This window comes from Chrysemys picta, chromosome 11, assembly GCF_011386835.1.
Source record: "Chrysemys picta bellii isolate R12L10 chromosome 11, ASM1138683v2, whole genome shotgun sequence".
Lineage (NCBI taxonomy): Eukaryota > Metazoa > Chordata > Testudines > Emydidae > Chrysemys > Chrysemys picta.
Window position 1 is genome coordinate 14,658,397 of NC_088801.1, and position 20,952 is coordinate 14,679,348.

General features: G+C 41.8%; 1 protein-coding gene across 4 annotated transcripts; it reads right to left on the reverse strand.

Annotated features, from left to right (window-relative positions):
• Positions 1 to 723: 723 nt before the first annotated feature.
• Positions 724 to 16,277, reverse strand: INSIG2 (insulin induced gene 2). Of its 4 annotated transcripts, XM_042855367.2 has the most exons (7): positions 16,044 to 16,111; positions 12,434 to 12,506; positions 10,328 to 10,662; positions 7,177 to 7,301; positions 4,533 to 4,699; positions 3,962 to 4,061; positions 724 to 3,349 (listed from the first exon to the last, which is right to left on the reverse strand). In XM_042855367.2, exons 3-7 carry the CDS (start codon positions 10,569 to 10,571, stop codon positions 3,308 to 3,310), a joined length of 678 nt encoding a protein of 225 aa, XP_042711301.1. In that variant the 5' UTR covers positions 10,572 to 10,662; positions 12,434 to 12,506; positions 16,044 to 16,111; the 3' UTR covers positions 724 to 3,307. The 4 variants fall into 4 exon arrangements, with proteins under 4 accessions (XP_042711301.1, XP_005286879.1, XP_065417663.1 ...); XM_005286822.5 differs by lacking the exon at positions 12,434 to 12,506 and having other exon boundaries at positions 16,044 to 16,277; XM_065561591.1 differs by lacking the exon at positions 12,434 to 12,506 and having other exon boundaries at positions 10,328 to 10,683; positions 16,044 to 16,096.
• Positions 16,278 to 20,952: the final 4,675 nt, after the last annotated feature.

The following is a 20,952-nucleotide window of genomic DNA, read 5'->3' on the forward strand; positions in this document are numbered from 1 at the left end:
ACACCTCTCTCTCTTTCCGCTAATGTAAGATCCATCAATGTATATGAATAATTCATACTGAACCTTCCAATGTGCATTAGATAATTATAGAAATATAGGGCTAACAAGGACCTCAAGAAGTCATCAAGTCCAGGCCCCTCCACATCTGTTTATGAAATGAAAGTTATATATGTACTATAGAATTGCTAAGGGGGTAGCTTTGAAGCAACTCAAAATTTTAGACTTGATTAACCTAACTAACGCTGCATTACCTAACGTTGCCACCTCACTGTTAACCCCACCCAGTTCAGACCACTGATAAATAAGTTATACAACACAGGTCCTGTTATGGATTCTTGGGACACCCCACAATTAACCTCTTTTCCATGTTTAAATTACCATTTATTCCAAAATCTTTATTTTCTGTCTTACGCAGTTTGAGATAAAATTGGTCATTTGTATATATTCTCCCATCCAGCCCTGGTATTCCCCCTTCCAGCTTTCAGATTTAAAATGTCAGAATTTTAAAGGCAGTTCAGTACCAAAGTTTTGTCAGAATCACTGTTGATTTAAGTCTCACTCCTTATTTAGTAATCCTGTTTTTAATCTAGTAGTTTTAAACAGGGGGATTGTGAAACCATCGTGCCAGCTCTACAGCTAAAATTAGCATGTGAAACACTTGTGGAGATGTTCAGTATAATTATGAATGATTACTACTTAAAAAAAAATAAACCTGTCACAAAATATTGTAATTATATTTAATACATATTTTGCTTTTAACAGCAGAAATAAACAGCATAGACCTTACAACTCATAGTTAGTGAAGAGTTTATAGTGCTTATAAAGTTGTATCTAAAATATACCTTATTCATTCTATACTGAACATTTTGAAGACAGTCTAATATTATAATTACACACTATACAATAGCAGCATGTTCACACCACTATAGTTAAGGCTGTGTCAGCATTCCCATTATGTACCTCTTTTTTCAGGTTCTGAGTATTCCAGCCATAAAATTATAATGCAGTTTGAAAATTTGGCATACAAGGTTTTAGTCCGGCAGCAAATTTATTTTAGTCAAATAAGAATTAAAAAAATAACATCTCTGTAATACAGGAGACCGCCCAAGTGCATTTTGCACAATCAGCTTAAAGTTGCAAAACTGAAATTTGGAAAGAAGTTAGCTGACAGTATATTCCAATCATTTTTAAATGAATGTGATTTTAAAATGTTGCAAGGTGGGTGCCACAAATGAACAGTAACCACTTTTCACAAGGATTTTTACTGTACATTTGAATACACGTCCTGTTTTCTATAGGTATGTAAACCAATAGATAGAAGAACTTATTACTAAGCAAAGAAGAAATGACTTATCTCCAGTTTTAAACACACACAGTGGTCAACATTAAAGCCGTGGAATGAGGTATCACATTATTTCCCTACAGCTATTGTAAAAATTATGATCAATATCTCAGCTTTTATGCCAATCATTGACTTTTTATGAAGACAACCATGCTGAGGATCTGATCAGGCAGTCCAACTGAAATCACTTGCCTGAGTAAGGAATGCAGATCAGGCGAAATGTTATGGGAAAAAAAATAAATTTAAAATATATCAGCAGGTTCCTTGTGAAATGCCAGAACCTGAAAATGGAATTACAACCTTCATTTATGTAACATCCAAGGTTGCATTATTTATTATGACCCTGATGGAGGAGAAACATCCCTAAACAGGAGTGCACTTAAGCATATGCTTAAGGTTAGCTTAAAGGAAAGAGCCTGCTTAAGTGCTTTCCTGAATTGTGGCCAATATGTGAAAATGTGCATGAGGCACTGAAATGTCATGGAGCTGTAATAAGCCAATGAAAAACTGTGGAGCTACTGAACTGAGATCTCCAAATATCATTTGCTTATTTAAAAATTTTAAAAGCTGCGTCCACGCAAAAGATTTTCCTTCTGGTAACTCTTATTGTTGTTACATGCTATTGGAGGCATTTCACTACATGTGTTCTAGACTTCAGATATAAGCACACAAGACTGAAAAAAAGATTGCCTATATCAGGCTTCATGTACAATACATACATAGACATTATAAAACTTATCTAAACATATATTTGTTCTTTGGACCAACTTCAGTCTCCTTATGTGACTGTAACGTGTTTTAAAAAATCTTTCATGGAAGATTAAAAATAATAATAATTAAAATGCAATAAAAGAGCTTGCTTAAACAACATCAAGACAGTGATGGAAGTCAAGAGACAAGAGGTAGGGACGTTCCAGGCCTAATTCACTGCTGGCATAATCAGGCAGAAGTCAACTTAAATCAATCAGGTGGGTGTCTATTTGAAGCAAAGGTGAGTTTGCCCTATAATCTGAAGGGGGAATTGCAAAGACAAAAAGGGAAACTGGGGGTAAGCCCCAAAATATAGGCCAGATTCCAACACACACACACACAGACAGAAAGAGAAGTGGTTAGTGCAATAACCTCCATCTTGGAAGACCTGGGATCAAGTCCCTGCTCTGCCACAGATTTCCTGTGTGAACCTTGGGCAAGAAATTTAGCCGCTCTGTGCCTCAGTTCCCCCTCTATAACATGAGGATTACAGTACTTCCCTATCTCACAGTGGGGGTAGTGAGGATAAATACATTATAGAGTTTGAGACACTTAGCTATTACACAAGTGGGGCCATACATGTACCTAAAATAGAACTTTCCCCCACCCACTAGTCCCACAGACTTCAGCCAGACTGCTTGTAGAGTAAGGTATTACTCAGCATGACTAGTAGTGTCAGAATCTGGCCCTAGGTGATGAGTGTCTTTATTAATCAGTAGCAAGGCTGTGATTCTGTTCAGGGGAAAAGACATGTTTATGACTAGCTACCAGCAGGAGTTGCAATATCTTCAGCCTTAATTCTGAATTCTCTGGCTTTTGCTAAACTATCAAAAACTTCAATTCCCCAAATTGCCTAGAAAAACTGAAGCAGAATTTTCGGCTACAGTACAGTAACTCAAAGGTCTGTTTGGCACCGAAACATTGTGGAAAAAGATGGTAAACCTAGTTTAGATTGGCAAAAAACCAATCTTGTCTATGAACAAATATTGTCAAATGTATTGCATACGAGTGTTACTTCACAGGAATCAGACACCAAGGTTTCTAACTGACTTACAGAAGCAGCAATCACAGATTGCAATAACATGTACCATTCAAGGGGAGGGGAGGGGGGACTGCATTTTGGCAATTTTAGAGTCAAAATGTTCCTTATAGCGTGTTCTTCCGACAGTTGTTTGTCATATATTTTCCTGTATAAAAGATGTATTTTGCTTTTCCTCAGTCCTGGTGAGATTTTTCTGCAATGACTTTGCATTCATACTGCAAAACAACCAAAGAGAGTGAAAATTATTTGAGAACAAGGATTTATACAATTAAGTTCTGAGTTAGACAGCTGTGAAAGGGAGGGATCTACATAGCAACTGACACAACAGCTCTACCCACACTTTCCCCCAGATCAGTTCAGACCCCCAAACTCCCATGCTTTTCAGGGTACCCTCACCAACTACAGTTCTGTAGTAAACATTTTGTACACAATCTATGCACAGAGTGCTAGCATTCTGTGCCTCCTTGCATAGCAAAAGAGAGCCTAAGTACATTAGCTATTAACTTAGAGCTTATGCAGCTTTCCTCCCCCGAAACATGGTGTTCTTATTTAGGCCTTAATCCTGCAAAGGCTTGTGCGTGTACAGAATGGAATGAACACAATGAAATGGGGAACCCTTTAGGATATGTGGGGCACTCAGCAGTGGACAGAACTTCTGCTGGTGGGAGGGACATGCTGACCAAACTGAAAAGCACTGTCTCTGGACTCCCATCTTAGTCCACATTTGCAATCTGAATAACTGGTTGATGTTTATTGGGAAATAATTTTTTGAAACCAGACAATACAAGCTCAGTACCCCCCAAAAAATAAAATAAACTCTAACTTACCATTGCCAGCTGCCTACCAATGTTCCCCACAGTAATGCCACCAGCAAAAAATATACATGGTAACCAGGAACGAACATAAAGGAAATCTGGAGATGTATATCTAGAAAGGAATACAAGTTTGCATTATTATCTGTTTACTGCCAACATTGAACTTAACCCTATGCACAATCCTTTCTTCAAAAAAACATATACTTTTAAAGTTAGGCACAGAGACATACTGAGAAATCTGGATATGGGAATATATTAGCCTAAAGATACACACACTTGTAGTAGGAAGTTTGATTTCTTACTGCAAATATCAAATTTACTACCCATCCATTCATTCATTCTAATATCCTTTCTCTGTTTGATCCAGGTTGTTTTGCTGTTGGTAATGTAGCAGTTTTAGAACTCCAAACCAAAATCTCGGTCTTACACACACATAAGCACTCACAAGAATAGTCGAATTAAAGTTACACACGTTTAAGACTTAGCAAGTTCGGGGCTCAAGTTAAGTCAGATCTACCTTCAATGTTCTTGTTTACTAATCGAACATGAACACCACTTAACCAGAAGAAAAATAAAGACTCACTGGTAAACCCCATTGTAGACCAGAAGCTGTGATACCAAGGTGGCCAGAAAAGCAATTCCGATTCCAAGACCAAAGCCACTTCGTGATCTATCAAAGGTCCACCATAGTCCAATTGAAAGCGCTGCTAGTGTAAGAGACAACTGTATGTTGTTGGCAAAATCCACTTTCTGTGGTCATTTGTTAAGGATCAGTTTTAAAGTGCCAACTTCAGGTGAAGTGCAATAATATTTACTTCATTAACTAACTTTTGATCTGAAAAATAACACAGTCCTACATAATAACAACACCTAGCTCTTGCATAAACACGGCTCTCTTCATTTAATACAACTAAATGGTATAAGAATATTATCATAATAATTGTAAAGTATTATTTTATCTGTGTTAAGAAAAATATTTACTTAAAATGTTATTTTATGTTTACAGTATTTTTTTAAACCCACAATGTTGTCTCAGGACTTCGCTACAAACTGTACAAGTGTTTTAAATACAAGGAGACTAGACGGAAATTAAGTAGAATACCAGATTTTTTGACAGATTTACTGTAAAAATATTACTGTTCAGATGAAGAAGTACCAACAACAGTCCAGCCTCACCTGTTGCTCCTTTAATATCCTAAGGTTAAAGCTTTAAATCTAGCATTAAATTGCCAAAATGCCATATATCTTATGTTGTTGCCTACTGAAATAAGGTCATTTGGAAAAACAAAATATATTTAATTTCAATAACTATTACATGTTTTTAATTAGAATAGTATTTTTATCCAGTAAAACATTTATTCAGAATCTTGTTTGCTTTTAAAAAAGCTACAGCTATGCAAATATGATAAATTAATAATCCTAGACACTTTTGTAGCACTTTGCCCTCTTCAAAACACTTCGCAAATATCAGCTAATTCATTTTCTCAACATCTCTGTAAGAAAGTACCGTTAAAGAGAGATTGTTAACACTCATAAGCCTAAACTTAGATTTAGGGGGTGACAAATGTATAGGTAAAAAGGTTGTCCTGGTCTCAACCACAGGAATCCACTGGCCTGGAGAAAGATCTAGTGGAGTAGTCTAACAAGAAATGGGGTTAACTTGATGGTAACAGAGAGAATGGCAGACACAAGGACACAATGACCAAAGTCAGATCAAATGCTGTTATTTTAAAGTGAGATGAACTGAAGCTCAGGCTTTTCAGGAAGCCACTTAGAAGAAAGTAGAGTTGCTACACTAATAATAGCTATGGAAGAGGCATTGTTTCCTTAAAAATGTGGAATGGCTGATAGCAAACTGCAGAGGTGTTTGCTGAAAGTAATCTGACTCATGAGGAGTTCACCACCCAATTTTCAAGAAACATGTCAGAATTTCTTAGGGTCCTGTATCTGAATGTGCCCACAGTCAGGGGATGGTCAGAAGTTGGTGGCATCCACGTGACCAGATGGACACGTCTTCAAATATGGGAGAACTGAGGCCCGCAAGAGGATATTAGCAGACCCTAGCTTTGATAGCTCCAACTTTTCTGGCCACACTAGATAGGATGGGGTATTGTGGGAAAAGAACAATATCCATCCATAAGGTAAGGCCACTTGAATGGGAACGCAGCCCATTTTCCATGCCTTCCTTTGGCATCTCATTTCATCCATTCTCTCTCTTCTGGATCTCTTTCAGCTGGAAACAAAAAAGAGAGCCAACACCACATGGCCAGGGAGTTTGCATCACATCACCAGCAATTCTCTGCAGACCATAGTCTGGGACCTGATGCTAAAGATGAAAGAATGAGCCTTCTAGAGATTCTTAATTTTCCTTTTAATTACTTATCTTTGAGTCTGGGTTTGGTAGACTAGTCAATTGCCTTAACTTGGAGAGGGAGATCCTATACACGATGACACAAAGCACAACTGCTCATGGGTTGCCAGTGAGACATCACAGTCCATTCTGAGGACATGTTTTTGTCCAATGGGCTTCTGGGAATCATGACTCCTTCATCTGGGGCTAGTATTAGTCTAGTGTAAAGGTGTACATGGATTTTTGAGAATTGATGCATTTCACATCATGCCACATTGATTCACTTGTAACTTCTCTCCTTTCCGCATAGGCTAAGTGACTTGCCTTAGAATATCTGCATCTCAGTTCCTCGTCTGTAAAATAGGGATAATAATGCTTATTCGCTTTTGTAAAATGCTTTGAGATCCATGAATAACCAATGCCAAGTATTTTTTTCCTACCAATTTTTTCCCGTGCTTAGCAAAGTGCACACTCTTCATTGATGCTGCTGCACATGTGAAGTTTGGTCTTTAAAACTGTAACTGTATTGAGTTTACAATAAGTGCAAGAAGAGCAACCTTAAAAATTTCTCAGAGCATAAACTCCTTTCCCATATGTACTTGAATAAACTCTAAAAAAAGACACAAATATATATTTAAAAAAACAGGGAGATTTCAGTTTAAGTGGTATTTCTAGAAACTTATATGCATAACCTTCATTAACTAGTGCAGCTACTGACATTCTATAACAGTTTTAACTCTAAGCTACACTCTGTATGTCCTTTTAAAACATTATACATCATATTTTAGAAACAGTTACATTGTGAGCAGCTATTTAACCTTTGGTTCACCAGAAACTAATTTGTTACTGCAAACTTCATTACCACATAGAAGGATACAGCACTAGCATGATTGATACCCACAAAGACTGCTACACATCGCATTACACTGGACCATTCTCGCTTAAATTTATGTGGCTCTCCCAGATGTCTGTCCATGCAGGGATACAACAACCCAATCACAGCTGTGGAAATATGAAAGAAAAATTAACAATTAAAGCATCTGCAATATTTAGCTGCACTAGAGACAATCTAGACCAAGGTGGTTCTGCAACCATAAAAAACAAATATTTTTCAAACACTGTCAAGATTTAAAAATAAAAAGAAAGGCATTTCAGATAGTTTAGGCCCAAAACATAAGTTATTATTAAACGGCTGCCTTAAAATTCAATGAAAACAGCTATATGTTTGTCATTTAAAATTCCCTTACAGCATCTTCAGTCACAAGGAGGGATAGCTCAGTGGTTTGAGCATTGGCCTGCTAAACCCAGGGTTGTGAGTTCAATCCTTGAGGGGGCCACTTAGGAATCTGGGGCAAAATCAGTACTTGGTCCTGCTAGTGAAGGCAGGGGGCTGGACTCGATGACCTTTCGGGGTCCCTTCCAGCTCTATGAGATAGGTGTATCTCCATATATAACAGCTTTGCGCTGGTGCATAATACCAGGAAGGGGTGAAAATAAACTAAATGTGGGATTTTCTAAACATCGTCAATACTTTTCCTTAAACACTCACTATACCGTAGTTCCACCTATAAAGACAATTCCCACACCAGCTGGGAGGCACACGTGAAAGTTTAATGTTACGCTGTTTTAGTATGTAAGAAGCAAGGGCTCAGAAGGCAGCTTTGAATTCTAACACCTATTATGGTGATAGGTCGGATGCATCTCACAGGAGAGGTTTTCCATGTGCCAGAGAGGAACCTGATCTACAGGGTTTAAGAAATAAATGAAAAATCACCAGTGAAGCAGCATCAGAAATTGCCATGTAACCAGCATTCTAGCTGAGGACGTGGGGCCCAACTGATCGCTAACAGTGGTAGATGAAAAAAGTCTCCGTAAATAGCACTGATGGAGGGCTATGAAAAATCTCTCTTCATTGGTGTCTTTAGGATGAGTAAACTAGGCCTAATGCCTAAGGGGTCGTTCAAAGAATTACAAATATTGTGGTTTTGCAGATCTGTTTACTGGGGGTGATGGAGAGGGGGAAGTCATACCCCAGAGACATATTAATGTCAATGAGATTGCGTAGGTAGGGATAGCAGAACAACACGAGTTATCCAGCAGATTGCCTTGAGTAGGTTGCAAACATTATTCCCTCAGGTAGCACTTGTATGCTAGACAGACAAGAGCAGGAGAGGAAGAATTGTGAAACATTCCTACAAAGAGACGCTGTAGCATTTAAAGCTGGAAGAAATCGACTAAGAACATGCAACCTTGTAAGTCAATTTCAGCATAGAAGCTCAGCTTGTCACCTCAAGACTGTGACAAAGCCTGAACCTTAGAGTTTCCTGGTAAAGAGTTTGTAGGTATGTAATGGTCTCCATTGCTTGCTAAGAGAGTGACACTATTGCAAGTGGGACACACTCATTTCAACCCCCAGAACAAATCCTTTAGGTAGAAACAACTGTAGTAGACTGTGCACTGAAAATAGTGTGGGAGCATGGTGTGTAGCTAAATGAGAACAGTAGGCATACCACTGACCCTTTAAATCTTTTCAGGGCCTGTTTCCCCTCTCCCCTTGTCCCATGGACACAAAAAGCCCATCTTACTAACAGATAATTTTACAGAGCTACATCCATGTATTCTCTTTTACAAAACAAACCTGAGATCACTTACTGTAAAAAGACATAATAGATATGTTGTTGGATAGCTAAGCCCCGCTACAAATAGGAAAGAAAAAATCCTTCGAGATGGCCAAATCAAACTGCTCTATCAGTAAATCAAACCCCTCATGAGCTCTATGTCAAGACAACCAATTTAAGCATAAAAAAATATGCAGCAAATACAGGGTACCATAGCAGCAAGATTAGAGAATAAGAGCTAGGTTAGACAGGCAACTTACAGATACAACAAGTATATAACTGTGACCAAAATATTCCAAAGACAGAGAGAACAAAACTGACATATTGAGACAGCTATTTGGACAGTTTCCTTTCAGATCAGGCTCTTCTATGAAATCTGTGGTGAAATGGTTCAACACCATACCAAAAGAAAAGTAATTAGATAAAATATTCGACTTAAAAATTACCTTTAGCAAAACCTTGATGCCAGAAGTACCCAATAGACCAAAGGTAAGTTTACTGATTTGTAGTACCACCCAAAGAGGCAAATGGACTCCTCACTCATTAAAATCAAGCTCAAGGAAGATACTGTCTTTAAAATAAAGGTCTACTTATAATCGAATTCCCCCATCCAGCTGCTCAGAATAATCCACTGGTAAAGTGTTATATTGACCCATGGGAAAGGTCTTACACTGTGTTCTGAAGCCCAAACTCTGTCAGACTTTTAAAGGGAGCAGATTTCAGAGGACATCCATTGTTAACAATGTACCATTGACAAGAGCAAAGCAGCACCTTGTGCCTATATCTCCTTAAGATATAGGGGGACAGCTGCATTCCAGACCACGTGGAGCTTTACAGATCTAATCCTGCACCTTGACCCGCTATCAGAAGCGAACAGGAAGCTGGGGCAAAAATGGCATACTCTCATTACGGCTTACACCAGACAAGGCAAACTACTCCATGCTGCAAAATCTGGGATCTCCAGGTTCCTTTCCAGAGTTGCCCACAAAGGGCATGGCAGTAATCTAGCCTCAAGGTTACAATCCTTTGGATTTCAGTGGATTGCCAAACTCAGTATTCCTAATCCTGAAAACTGAGCATAATCTTCTGACTCAAGAATTCAGCACAGCAGGGCTAATATTTAGTCCTGCCTCAGTGCAGGGGACTGGACTAGATGACCTATCAAGGTCCTTTCCAGTCCTATACTTCTACGATTCTATGATTCACCCTACAACTTCTGTAAAAATGTACAAAGATCTTTTGGAGAGGAAACAGACAGATGGGAAAGGGAGCAGGACTAGATCCAAAATTTTAAATCTTCCATATTTTTCTATTAATGAAGGATTTTTAATTTCCTCACTACCACCCCCACCGCCGCGCACACACACACACACACGAAACATACAGACAGTTGGCACCTTCTGACATTACCTGAGGCTGTGCCACAGCAAGGTGGTACCCACCAAGCTGAAGAGAAGATGCTTGTGATCACATCTGGTGGAAAGAGCGTGACATTTCTCTGAATCTGTAGCAAGTTTAATACTAATGCAAGAAACACGCCAATAAAAAACAGCACTAATCCACGAATCACCAAGTTTATGCCATGACTGGTTATAGATGAAATGTATGGACCACACTTTTTTGATATGGTTGGTGCTGCATCGCTTTCTGCCATGACGCACGAGGCAATATCCACCAGTGTGACTGGGGAGGATCCACTTGTAGTCGGTATTTTAACACTCCCAATTTAGGATGTACCCCAAACCCTGTGAAAACAATAGACACAGCTGAAAAAAAAAGACATTTTTACAAAAATGTATTTTAATCTGTTAAAAAATATATTTAAAAATAAGTCAAGCTTTTCTGAATTGGCAGAAGATAGAATTTACCTTCTGAAGAAGGCAAACCTCAACAGAACTAGCGCTTTGTGCAACAATGCTATTGCAGTTCTGTCTACAATCATGCGTTAAGCTGATGAATATGCTGCTAAAAATAAAGTTTTAGCAACAGCTTTACATACTTTGGAGGGGGAGAAAAACCAAACCCGAGAAGGAGTGGGACGGCATGGCTGATGATGTGGGACCATATGGCGCAAGAACAGGAAATTAAAACTACTCAGGAGGAGGTGCTTGCTTCAGAGAAAACTGAGTTTGTGATGACTCTGATGTGAAAGAAGACAGTGAAGTGGTACCAGGGTGTAGGTGGCTCACAAGAGAATGAGGCATCTAGTTTCAAGGCAGCTGTGGAGTTACACACTTCTTTGATCTTCAAAAGAAGCCAGTAAAAAGCTCACAGTGTAGAGTGGGGAAATGAAATTTGAGAAAAAATTTGCAGGGTGGAGCCAACAACCTTTGTAATAATTGAGAAGGTGAGTCTTTGAAAGCTAGAAGGGCACACAGTCCCATTACACAGAAATTCTCATGAAGGCAACACAGATTTCATTAAAATTGTAATAGTGGGTTAAGAAAAATGATTCTCAGCTACAAAACAAACAGTGCAAAGAGGTAAAGAAACTCCATCTTCCCATCAGCATCAGAGCACTCCATACATACATGTCCAGCTCTGTACACACTAGATATGAATGGCAGAATTTCCTTCCCAAGCATCTTTTTTAAAACCATCAATCAAAACTATTGTTTTACGTGGATTCAACATTACATTCGTGTAGGACAGGGACAGCTTAGCCACCTGGAACTTTAAAGAAAACAAACATTGTTTTTAAATTTGAAACGGCCAACTAGTGGCAGCTTTCGATAACTGACTCATGGCCACATGGATAGAGACAGAAGTAGAAGACTCCTTGTTTCCCCATTCCATTCCTAGAGCACACCATACTGTCTTCAATACTGTCTTATGATCCACGGCTAGGCAGAAATCCATACTTTTTGAGAGGGTTACCGAAGAGGCCACATAAAAAAAGTGTTGCCCTATCCATATAGAACTTCATTCTTGTGGATTTTGGGCATCAATTTACTCATGTGGACAGTCGTAATGACTCCAATAGGACTACACCTGTGAGTAGTTAAGTGTGCGACCCAGGTTTGTGAACTTGAAATGCTGCCGTTATTGTTGCTACAGAGGGCCTACTTTTCTGTCCTCCTGCATCTTGTGTAGTCATTTACACCAGTGCGAAATTTACACTACCAGATCTGATGCAGCTCTGGCATGATGGCGCAGAGGATAAATCTCCTTATCTCACTGCTGCCACTGCAATGTCATGTCTCTTGCCCCTAAAGAGGGGGAAAGAGGAGAGCAGGGCAAGGTAATGAGCATCATACAAAATGAGAAGACAGCAAGAGCAGCAGCAAAACATTATCAAATCTGATTAGCGGGATAAGCCATGGACCTCTAGCGCAATCACTGAAGTTCCAAGTAAGAATAGGTCATTGCTTAAATAAGTAAAATAAAAAGCATGGGACTGAAGGGTCAACACTGGGGAGCAATGTGGCCTTCTATTTAGGCCTCTGGAGACCTGGCTTCTATTCTTGGCTCTGCCATTAGCAGGTGAGGTGATTTTGGGCAAGTCCCTTCACCTACCTGTGCCTCGGTTTCCTCGTCTGTACAATGGGGATAATGATACTGATCTCCTTTGTAAGTGCTTGGAGACCTACTGGTGAAAAATGTTATATACAGCTTGGTATTATTATTATTAGTTACTAGAGAAAACATATTGGCAGTAGCATGGATAGAGTTTAAGGATGCCAGCATACACAATATTAAAATAATTCAGCAGACAATGATTTATGAAACAACTAGCAACATTCATCAACCAATCACAGGCCTTGCCCATGGCAGGAAATTACTTGTTTTACAGCAACAGTGCAGCTGCAGTGGTGCTATTAACCGGGCAAACTCTGCTGTGGACTAAACATTTTTACCAGTGTCACCTTGACCACTCAGATCAAGGAAAGGAATTCCCTAGTGCAGAGGCACTTATAGGGTATGAACATGTTTACAGCAGCGAGTGCTTTGCCTTGAATTAGCAGCATGGTGTATTGGTTAAGAGCAGGCAACGAGGACACAGGACTCCTAGGTTCTACTCCTGGTTCTGCCATTGATTTGCTGTGTGATTTTAAGGGGAATCAATTTACCTCTGTTCCTCAGTTTCCCCACCTATAAATAAGGGACAACAACTGACCAATCTTTAAAAAGCACCAAGATCCTATGTTTTTGCAATGTATTATTACTGTGCCTCCTGTATTAATTGCGGAGATTAAGATTTCTGAGAGAAGTTACAGCTGTGGGTGTGGAAAGAGTGTGTGCCTATATATACACACACATTAATCGAAATCAGTTATATTTTATCCAAAGCTTCCATCCAGGTCTGAATAACGCCACCACAGTTTACAATTTGACCCTACAACATTGCTGTGCCATCACCTCTTGAAAATGGATATTCAAAGCTGTAACAACGCAGGAAAGCTACAGAGCGGGCACCTTTGCAAGACAGGCTCGGCTCCAGTTTATCCCTTCTGTGGCACGCCACTTCAACTTAAACTTTTTAGTGAGGGGAAACTGTGCTACGTGAAGGCTTTGGGAGTCATGTACAATAATAAAATTATTACCGGAGATTTTTTTCCAGTCACTGCAATGTCTCGAATAGGAAAAGCATCCTGAAACTGCTCCAAAGTTTACCAGTTGAGCTAATCAATAAGGCTCATTTGTGTGAATCCCACAGATAAACTATTCTTATGCAATATATAGATGTTATGCAGAACATGGGGGAGTGGAAAAGAAGACTGAGTTTCTTAAACTAAAAATCTAGCACCAGGTGATGAGAACCAGGAAATGAAAAGCTACCATTCTGACACCGAGGGAGTTTTCTAATGTAGACCAGGCCTAAGTTTCTCTCATGACATTAAAATCCAGGAACTTCACCTCAAAGCCAAGTCAAAGTTCCTCCAAACCAATAGCTTCTCATGCTGAGGTCGTTAAGGCATGTCAGTTTCTTAGCCAACAGTACACAAGCGAGTGATATGGCCAGCATCACATCAGACTGACTTTGACTGCCCTAACCCAATGAATCAGGTATCCAGTTTGCAGCGGAGTGAACTGGAAGTAGCCTTTCAGTGTGAGATCAAGTTAGACTTGAACCCGAGACAACCTTCGGGATTGCAGTCAAGCACCTTAACCAGTCAGGCACCGCACCAATAATTATGCAGCTTTCCCTGTCCTGCTCCTTACTGATTCCTGGCCTTGAAAGTCCCATTCATTTGGAAGGAGACTCTGAATCATTTTGGATTAATTTGAAGGCTTTTTTTTTTTTATAAAGTCAATGTAGTGCTTATGAGAAGTACCAGCCTGACAGCCCTGGAAAGCAAAAACATAGAACAAAACAGGTTCAGGACAGACAATAGCAGTGCAAATTTTTCCACTACAGCCTGCCACGGTGGCTTTGGCACACGTTCAGAGATAAGAGAATAGCTAGATGGCAAGGTGAATTCAGACCTTCATTAGTCTGCCAACTAGAGCATCTGCTGCGGGTGGTGGATTTTTCAGAGAGATGCCTGTTGTCCGAAGATCACATAGGCCCAGGACCGGATTAATGCAGGGACTAAGGGGGGCCCTGGTGCAGCAGGGCCCAGGCAGGTTGCCTGCATGCCGTGGCCTCACACTGCTCCCGGAAGGGGCCAGCTGCTGGCATGTCCCTGCAGCCCTGGGGGAGGGGGGGAGATGGCTCTGCGTGCTGCCCATGCCCCCAGCACCATCCCTGCAGCTCCCCTTGGTCAGTTCCGGCCAATAGGAGCTGCGGGGTGGCGCGGGCAGCACACAGAGACATGCTGTCCCCCTCACCTTTGGGGCGCGCAGAGACATGCCAGTAGCTGGCCGCTTCCGGGAGCGGCATGGGGCCATGGCATGCAGCCTGCCTGAGCCCTGCTGTACTGACGGCTGGGAGCCACCTGTGGCGAGTGCCTCCCGACTGTAGCTTGTACCTCACACCCCTTACCCCAAATCAGAATCCCCTCCTGCACCCAAATTCTCTCCCAGACCCTGCACCCCAACCCCCTGCCCCAAGTCAGAATCCCCACCTGCTCCAAACTCCCTCCCAAAGTTCACACCCCTCACCCTCTCCTGCACCCCAACCCCCTGCCCCAGCCCGGAGCCCCCTCCTGCACCAAACTCCCTCCCAGACCCTGCACCCCAACCCCCTGCCCCAGGTCAGAATCTCTACCTGCCCCAAACTCCCTCCCAGAGCCCACACTCCTCACCCTCTCCTGCACCCCAACACTCTGCCCCAGCCCGGAGCCCCCTCCTGCACCAGACTCCCTCCCAGAAAGAAACTAATATAACAGATGTTCTAAGGTAAGAAGTAGGCTATTTTGAATTAACTTAACTATATTCTACATGTTTTAAGACTGAAATGTAACCACAGAACGGCTTTGTGTTAAATAAAAGCCGAGTTTAGTATAGCGTTAATAACCTCGATGCCATAATTGTGGTCATTTTGTTTTAAACTAGGAAAAAGACTTGTATACAGGGTCCCCACAAAATCTAATAGCCGCAGGCCACAGGAGAGTTAATCCGGCCCTGCATACGCCAAGAAGTCAGCTGTCGGGTGGCAACAACTTTTAGTGACTGGGACTGGGCCCGGTATGAAGCAGCACATTGTTATTAATCATTTAGGGCCAAATTCTGCCCTTGGACAGACGTATACAATTCCTGCTCCAGTCAACAAGGGGCTTGTGTGCCCAGAGGGCAGCATCTGACCCGTACCCAGGGCCAGATGTGGACGTGGCCCCTTCTGACACATAATATTGGGCTTGCGTCTGATGAAGTGGGCATTCACCCACGAAAGCGTATGCTCCAATACCTCTGTTAGTCTTAAAGGTGCCACAGGCCCCTCTGTTGCTTTTTATAATATAGGGCTGACTCCCGCCTGGGGGAGTTCACTACATAGGATCCCAAAGAGGGAACCCGGCGCCACCCCACTGAACACGGCATCTGAAGTCACTTCCTCCAGGGGAAAGGTTTTAGCAGCGAGACACCACCAGCCTAATCAGGGGTGCAACTCGGCAGCGGCTCTGTCCCATCCCAGCTGCATCCCCCAGAAGGCACAGTCCGTATCTCCCCCCGGCTTACCGCCCTCGCCACTCCCACTGCAAGTGCCCAGCCCCAGGGCAAGTGTCGCCACAGCCCCCTTACTTACTCTGCCTCCGCCATCTTCTCCCTCCCTTGCCTCAGTCTCCGCCTCGCGCAGGCTCCACGGCGCTCAGCTGGGCTGGGGCGAACAGCTGACTCGGGGCACGAGGGATTCCGTGGGGCCCGGCCGCTGCAGACGAGCTCGGGGCAGTGGGGCTTCCGCGGGGCCAGTCAGGGCGCTTGCAAAGCACGGACCGGAACGGAGGTTCCCCTTCGCTCCTGTAGTCACGAAGCAGGAGGCGAGCAGCTGGGAAAAGGGGAGATGGGGACGTGCCAGAAACAAGAGAGAGATTCCTGGAAAAAGTGCAAGAAGAATGTAGTCTAGTCTGTAATTTATAGAGAGGTGGGAAATGCACCCATCAAGCAACGGCTAAGATAAAGAGATAGCGAGGAAGGAGGTAAAAGTGCAAAAGGAAACAGTAATTCGAAGAAGTAACCAGTGCTAAGAAATGGGAGGGATGCAAGCTAAAAAAGGCACAGTGGAGAAAAAACGGAAGTGTGATAGTGCTAAAACGGGGGAAGAGGCAGGAATTATTCAAAGAAAAAGAAATGCAACATCAAAAAAGTCCTTTAAAAAGACTGAAAAAACGGGAGAGCGAAAGAAGGAAAAACTGCAATAAGAAATAATCTGTAACAATTAAAAAAATACTACAGCTCCGATCCTGCAAACAGCTGTGCAAATGCTTAACTGTACTCCCATTGATTTATTTTAAACCTAGCCGCAGTGACTTTGGTGCAACTGGATTTAAAATAATTCAGTGTTTTACGCTTGAAAAAGAAACTTCAGTTGCAGTCTTTGAATTCTTTTTTCTCCATAATATTATTCTTTACATGTCACCTTCAACTGCATTTTTTTAGATTTTTTTTCTGTGAACTCATTAGCTCATTGACTTCAATGGGATTACTCCGGAATAACATTGAGGATATGTGTAAAGCATAGGACTGGGGCCTATGAAATGAAAAAAATGGGGGCTGGGAAGAAATACTAAAAAATAAAAAGAGAATCTGTGCAATAATGCTTAAAATGCAGAAAGAATGTGTAAAGGGGAAGAGTATTAAAATGCATTTTTAGAAGTCTATTTTTTATATTTTGTATTTTTGCAATTTAAAAGTGTATAACAAATGAATAAAAGAGCAATTAATATATAAAAAAGTAAAATTCAATGAATGCAACTGCAGTTCTTTTTAAAATGCAAAACACTGGCCTTTGTTATGAATCCAGTTCATTACTAAAACAGGAAGTGCAAAGCTGAGTTGCTGTGTAAAATCCTTTTGCTTTCAGTTTTGTTATTTTGACACATTAAAATATCAGGCTTGGAAGGGACCTCAGGAGATCATCTAGTCCAACTGGCAGGACTAATCCTCAGACAGATTTTTGCCCCAGATCCCTAAATAGCCCCCTCAAGGATTGAACTCTTAACCCTAGGTTTAGCAGGCTAATGCTCAAACCACTGAGCTATCCCTCCTCCCCCACTATTGCTGTGCTTAATAAATATCACTAACAGAGAGATAAAGATTTACTCATTTGCAATTAATTTCAAAGAGTGCTTAAAAATTGTTGGCCTGAATTGGGCCCTTTCTGATACGAAGATTTGTGCACTTACTTAATGTTGTTTAACAGTGTTGGTTTGCTGACTAGGGCAAAATGAACAGCGATTACTAATCCAGGAATCCCATTTTTATCACTAATTTGTAGACTTCCTTGGGGAGACGCTACAATGTGAGGCACACAACCTCTGGTAAACTAACTTGATTAACAACAAGCAGGAAGAACAATAAATAAGAACATCCTGAGGCTTGTTATTTATATTTTTATCTATGTGAGAGAAATACCATTGGGAAAGAATACTATTACTCATTCCATTATGGTGTTAGTCAATGAACTTTCTTTTTATTCTTATTTCACGTGTCTTAAATACAATATAATGGATTTAGAATACTTACAAATCAAGTCGACTATTGCAAGAACTTTGCTATATCCACTTTACAAAATCACTTATATGATGATTGGAACGGGGGTTGTTGTTGCACATAAGAGTGCAAACCCCAATACAATTGCAAGAAGACTGATTGGTTAATATGGAATTATTTTATATTATGTATTACAGTAGCACCCAAGGCCCTAGTCACAGCCAGGGCCTCATTGTGCTGGACTATGTACAAATATATAGTAAGAGACAGTCCTTGCCACAAAGCACTTACAATCTAATTTAAGGCAAGACACAAGAGATTGTGACAGATATATTAAGGAATGGGGGAAGGAAGAAGCCGTTAACTGCGATGGGAGTACATGATTACAGAAGTGTGCTAGGTATGCAGTTACCTACTTTCAAGTCATTCAATGTCTGTTTTTGTTATATACAATAGAGATGAACAAAAAATATTGATCTCAGTTACTCCTACAGCCAACTGCTTAGTCAGTGTGTTTTATGTGATGATATTTGACTTACAGCTTTTGGATCCCGCAAGTTTTTTTAATCAGATAAAATGACCTTTTTGGATGTAAGATAAACTTCTTAGGACAGCTGCCTCCCCAAGACAAAGCATACTTATGGCTCAGGAACTTTATTCCAAGAGAAGGCCTGTCAGTCCACTGGGAACAACCTTATAGTAAAAGCTTTATACAAACAAAATTAATGCATTCGAGTAAGGAATAGGTTGAATGTATGAAGACTACAATTGATTGATGGATCTTTTCCTTCCTTGTCATATATATGGCCTAGTAATGTTTTATCTATAAATAAATTAAGGTTACTTATAGTCCGGGCCACCAAGTGTTTAGTACAATAAAATTACAAGGAACTAATTTGTAAAGAAAAATTAAATTGATCACATTAGAAATATTGACTGTATGACTGGAGGATGGGGGGAATGAAAGTCTAATATGTGACAGCATGAAAATAAATCAGTGCAGCTCCAAGAACTTCAGTGGGCTATGCCAATTTGTGCCAGCTGAAGATCTACCCACCTTTCAATGTGGCTGTCATAGAAGAGAAGAACATCAAAAAAATGAAGGGGGGGGAGAGATAGGAAGTTGTGTTTGAATTTGAGATTTCAGAAGTAAGCAAATCAGAAAAGAGGTAGACATAAAGCCAAAATGTAGACTCTAGGGATTTCGTACTTAGGTTGACATTGACAGGAATTACAATGAAACCACACAGAAAAGGCATCTTTTTTGGAGAGCACTAAAAGGCTCTTTCTTTACACAGACCACAGAACAAACAACAAGATTCAGAATATCCTGGATTTAGTCCTCTGAAATGAATATTTCCCTTAGTATGATGAACAAGATAACAAAAAGTTGTTTAACATAAAGGAGCGCCCAAGATGATCACATAACTAAAAAAACAAAAAACAAACAACTAGAATGGCTTTCCCCCCCGCACATTTGTCTCAGTGTGCATGCTACTTTTAAAAAACACTGGTATTTTGTCCCAGTTTTTATGAATTCCTGCAAATTCTGGCCACCTACCTCCGGAGACCCCTACTAACAAAAACCCAAACCCTGGCTACGAGGAGCCCCCAGCCAGAACCCTCATCTCCCCCAGACTCCAATACTCTGCCCTAGCCCTGAGCCCCCTTCCACACCCCAACCCCCTCATCCCCAGCCCCTCCGCAGAGCCCGCACCCCCAACCAGAGCCCTCATCCCCCACAATCCAACCCTATTCCCCAGCCATGAGCCCCCTCCCACACCCTGAATCCAACATCCCTGGCCCCACCCCAGAGCCTTCACCCCTAGCCGGAGCCCTCATGCCTACACCTAACCCTCTGCCCCAGCCGTCAACCCACTCCCGCACCCCAAACCCTTCTGCCCCAACCCCACCCCAGAGCCTGCACCCCCAGCCAGAGCCCTCACCCCCCACAGCCCAACCCTCTGCCCCAGCCCTGAGCCCTCTCCCAAACTCCTTACCCCTCGCTCCCCTCCCCCACCACATATCACCTCCATATTGGTGTACATAACAAAATTCATTACACACATGGACGTAAATAAAGGGAACACTGGTGGGGAGCCCCACCCATAGGAACCCTAACCCTAGGGAGGGGAGTCCTAGCCATACAAACCCTAACCCTAGGGCAGGGAGTCCTAGCCATACAAACCCTAATCCTAGGGCGGGAAACCCTACCAATAGGGACCCTAACCCTAGCTCCAGGTACCATCCCCAAAACAAAATTAATCCTTGCTCCAAATACCCTACCCCTAGGAACCCTAACCCTAGGACGGGGAGCCCTACTCTTAGGACCTCTAACCCTATGCCGGAGAGCCTTACCCACAGGATCCCTAACCCTACCTCCAAGTACCTTACCCACAGGAGCCCAAACCCTACTTCCCAGAACCCTACCAATAGGAACCCTACCCCTACCTCCAAGTACCCTACCCATAGGAACCCTAACCCTAGGGTGCAGAGCCTTATCCATAGGAACCCTAACCCTAGCTCCAAGTACCCTACCCATAGGAACCCTATCCCTAGCTCCAAGAACCCTACCCATAGGAACGCTAGCCCTAGGACTGAGAGCTGTACTGATAGGAACCTTAACCCTAGCTCCAAATACCCTACCCATAGGAGCCCTAACCATAGGGCAGGGATCCCTACCCATAGGAACCATAACCCTACTTTCAAGTACCCTACCCCTAAGAACCCTAACCCTAGGGTGGGAAGCCTTACTCATGGGAACCCTAACCCTAGGGTGGGAAGCCTTACCCAGGGGAACCCTAACTCTATGGTGGGCTTCCCTACCCATAGGAACCCTAAACCTAGCTCCAAGTACTCTGCACATAGGAATCCTAACCCTAGGGCGGGGATTCCTACCCATATGAACCCTAACTCCAAGTATCCTACCCATAGGAACCCTAACCCTAGGACTGAGAGTCGTACCGATAGGAACCCTAACCCTAGATCCATGTACTGTACCCAGA

What these genes read in the sequence shown, in the direction of transcription:
- INSIG2 (XM_005286822.5), bottom strand. Translation starts at nt 10,571, where the DNA reads ATGGCAGAAAGCGATGCAGCACCAACCATATCAAAAAAGTGTGGTCCA. An exon ending in GTATCAATCATGCTAGTGCT is followed by an intron (nt 4,700 to 7,176) that starts GTATCCTTCTAT and finishes AAATGACCACAG; the next exon opens with AAAGTGGATTTTGCCAACAA. An exon ending in GTCTACAATGGGGTTTACCA is followed by an intron (nt 4,062 to 4,532) that starts GTGAGTCTTTAT and finishes ATTCCTTTCTAG; the next exon opens with ATATACATCTCCAGATTTCC.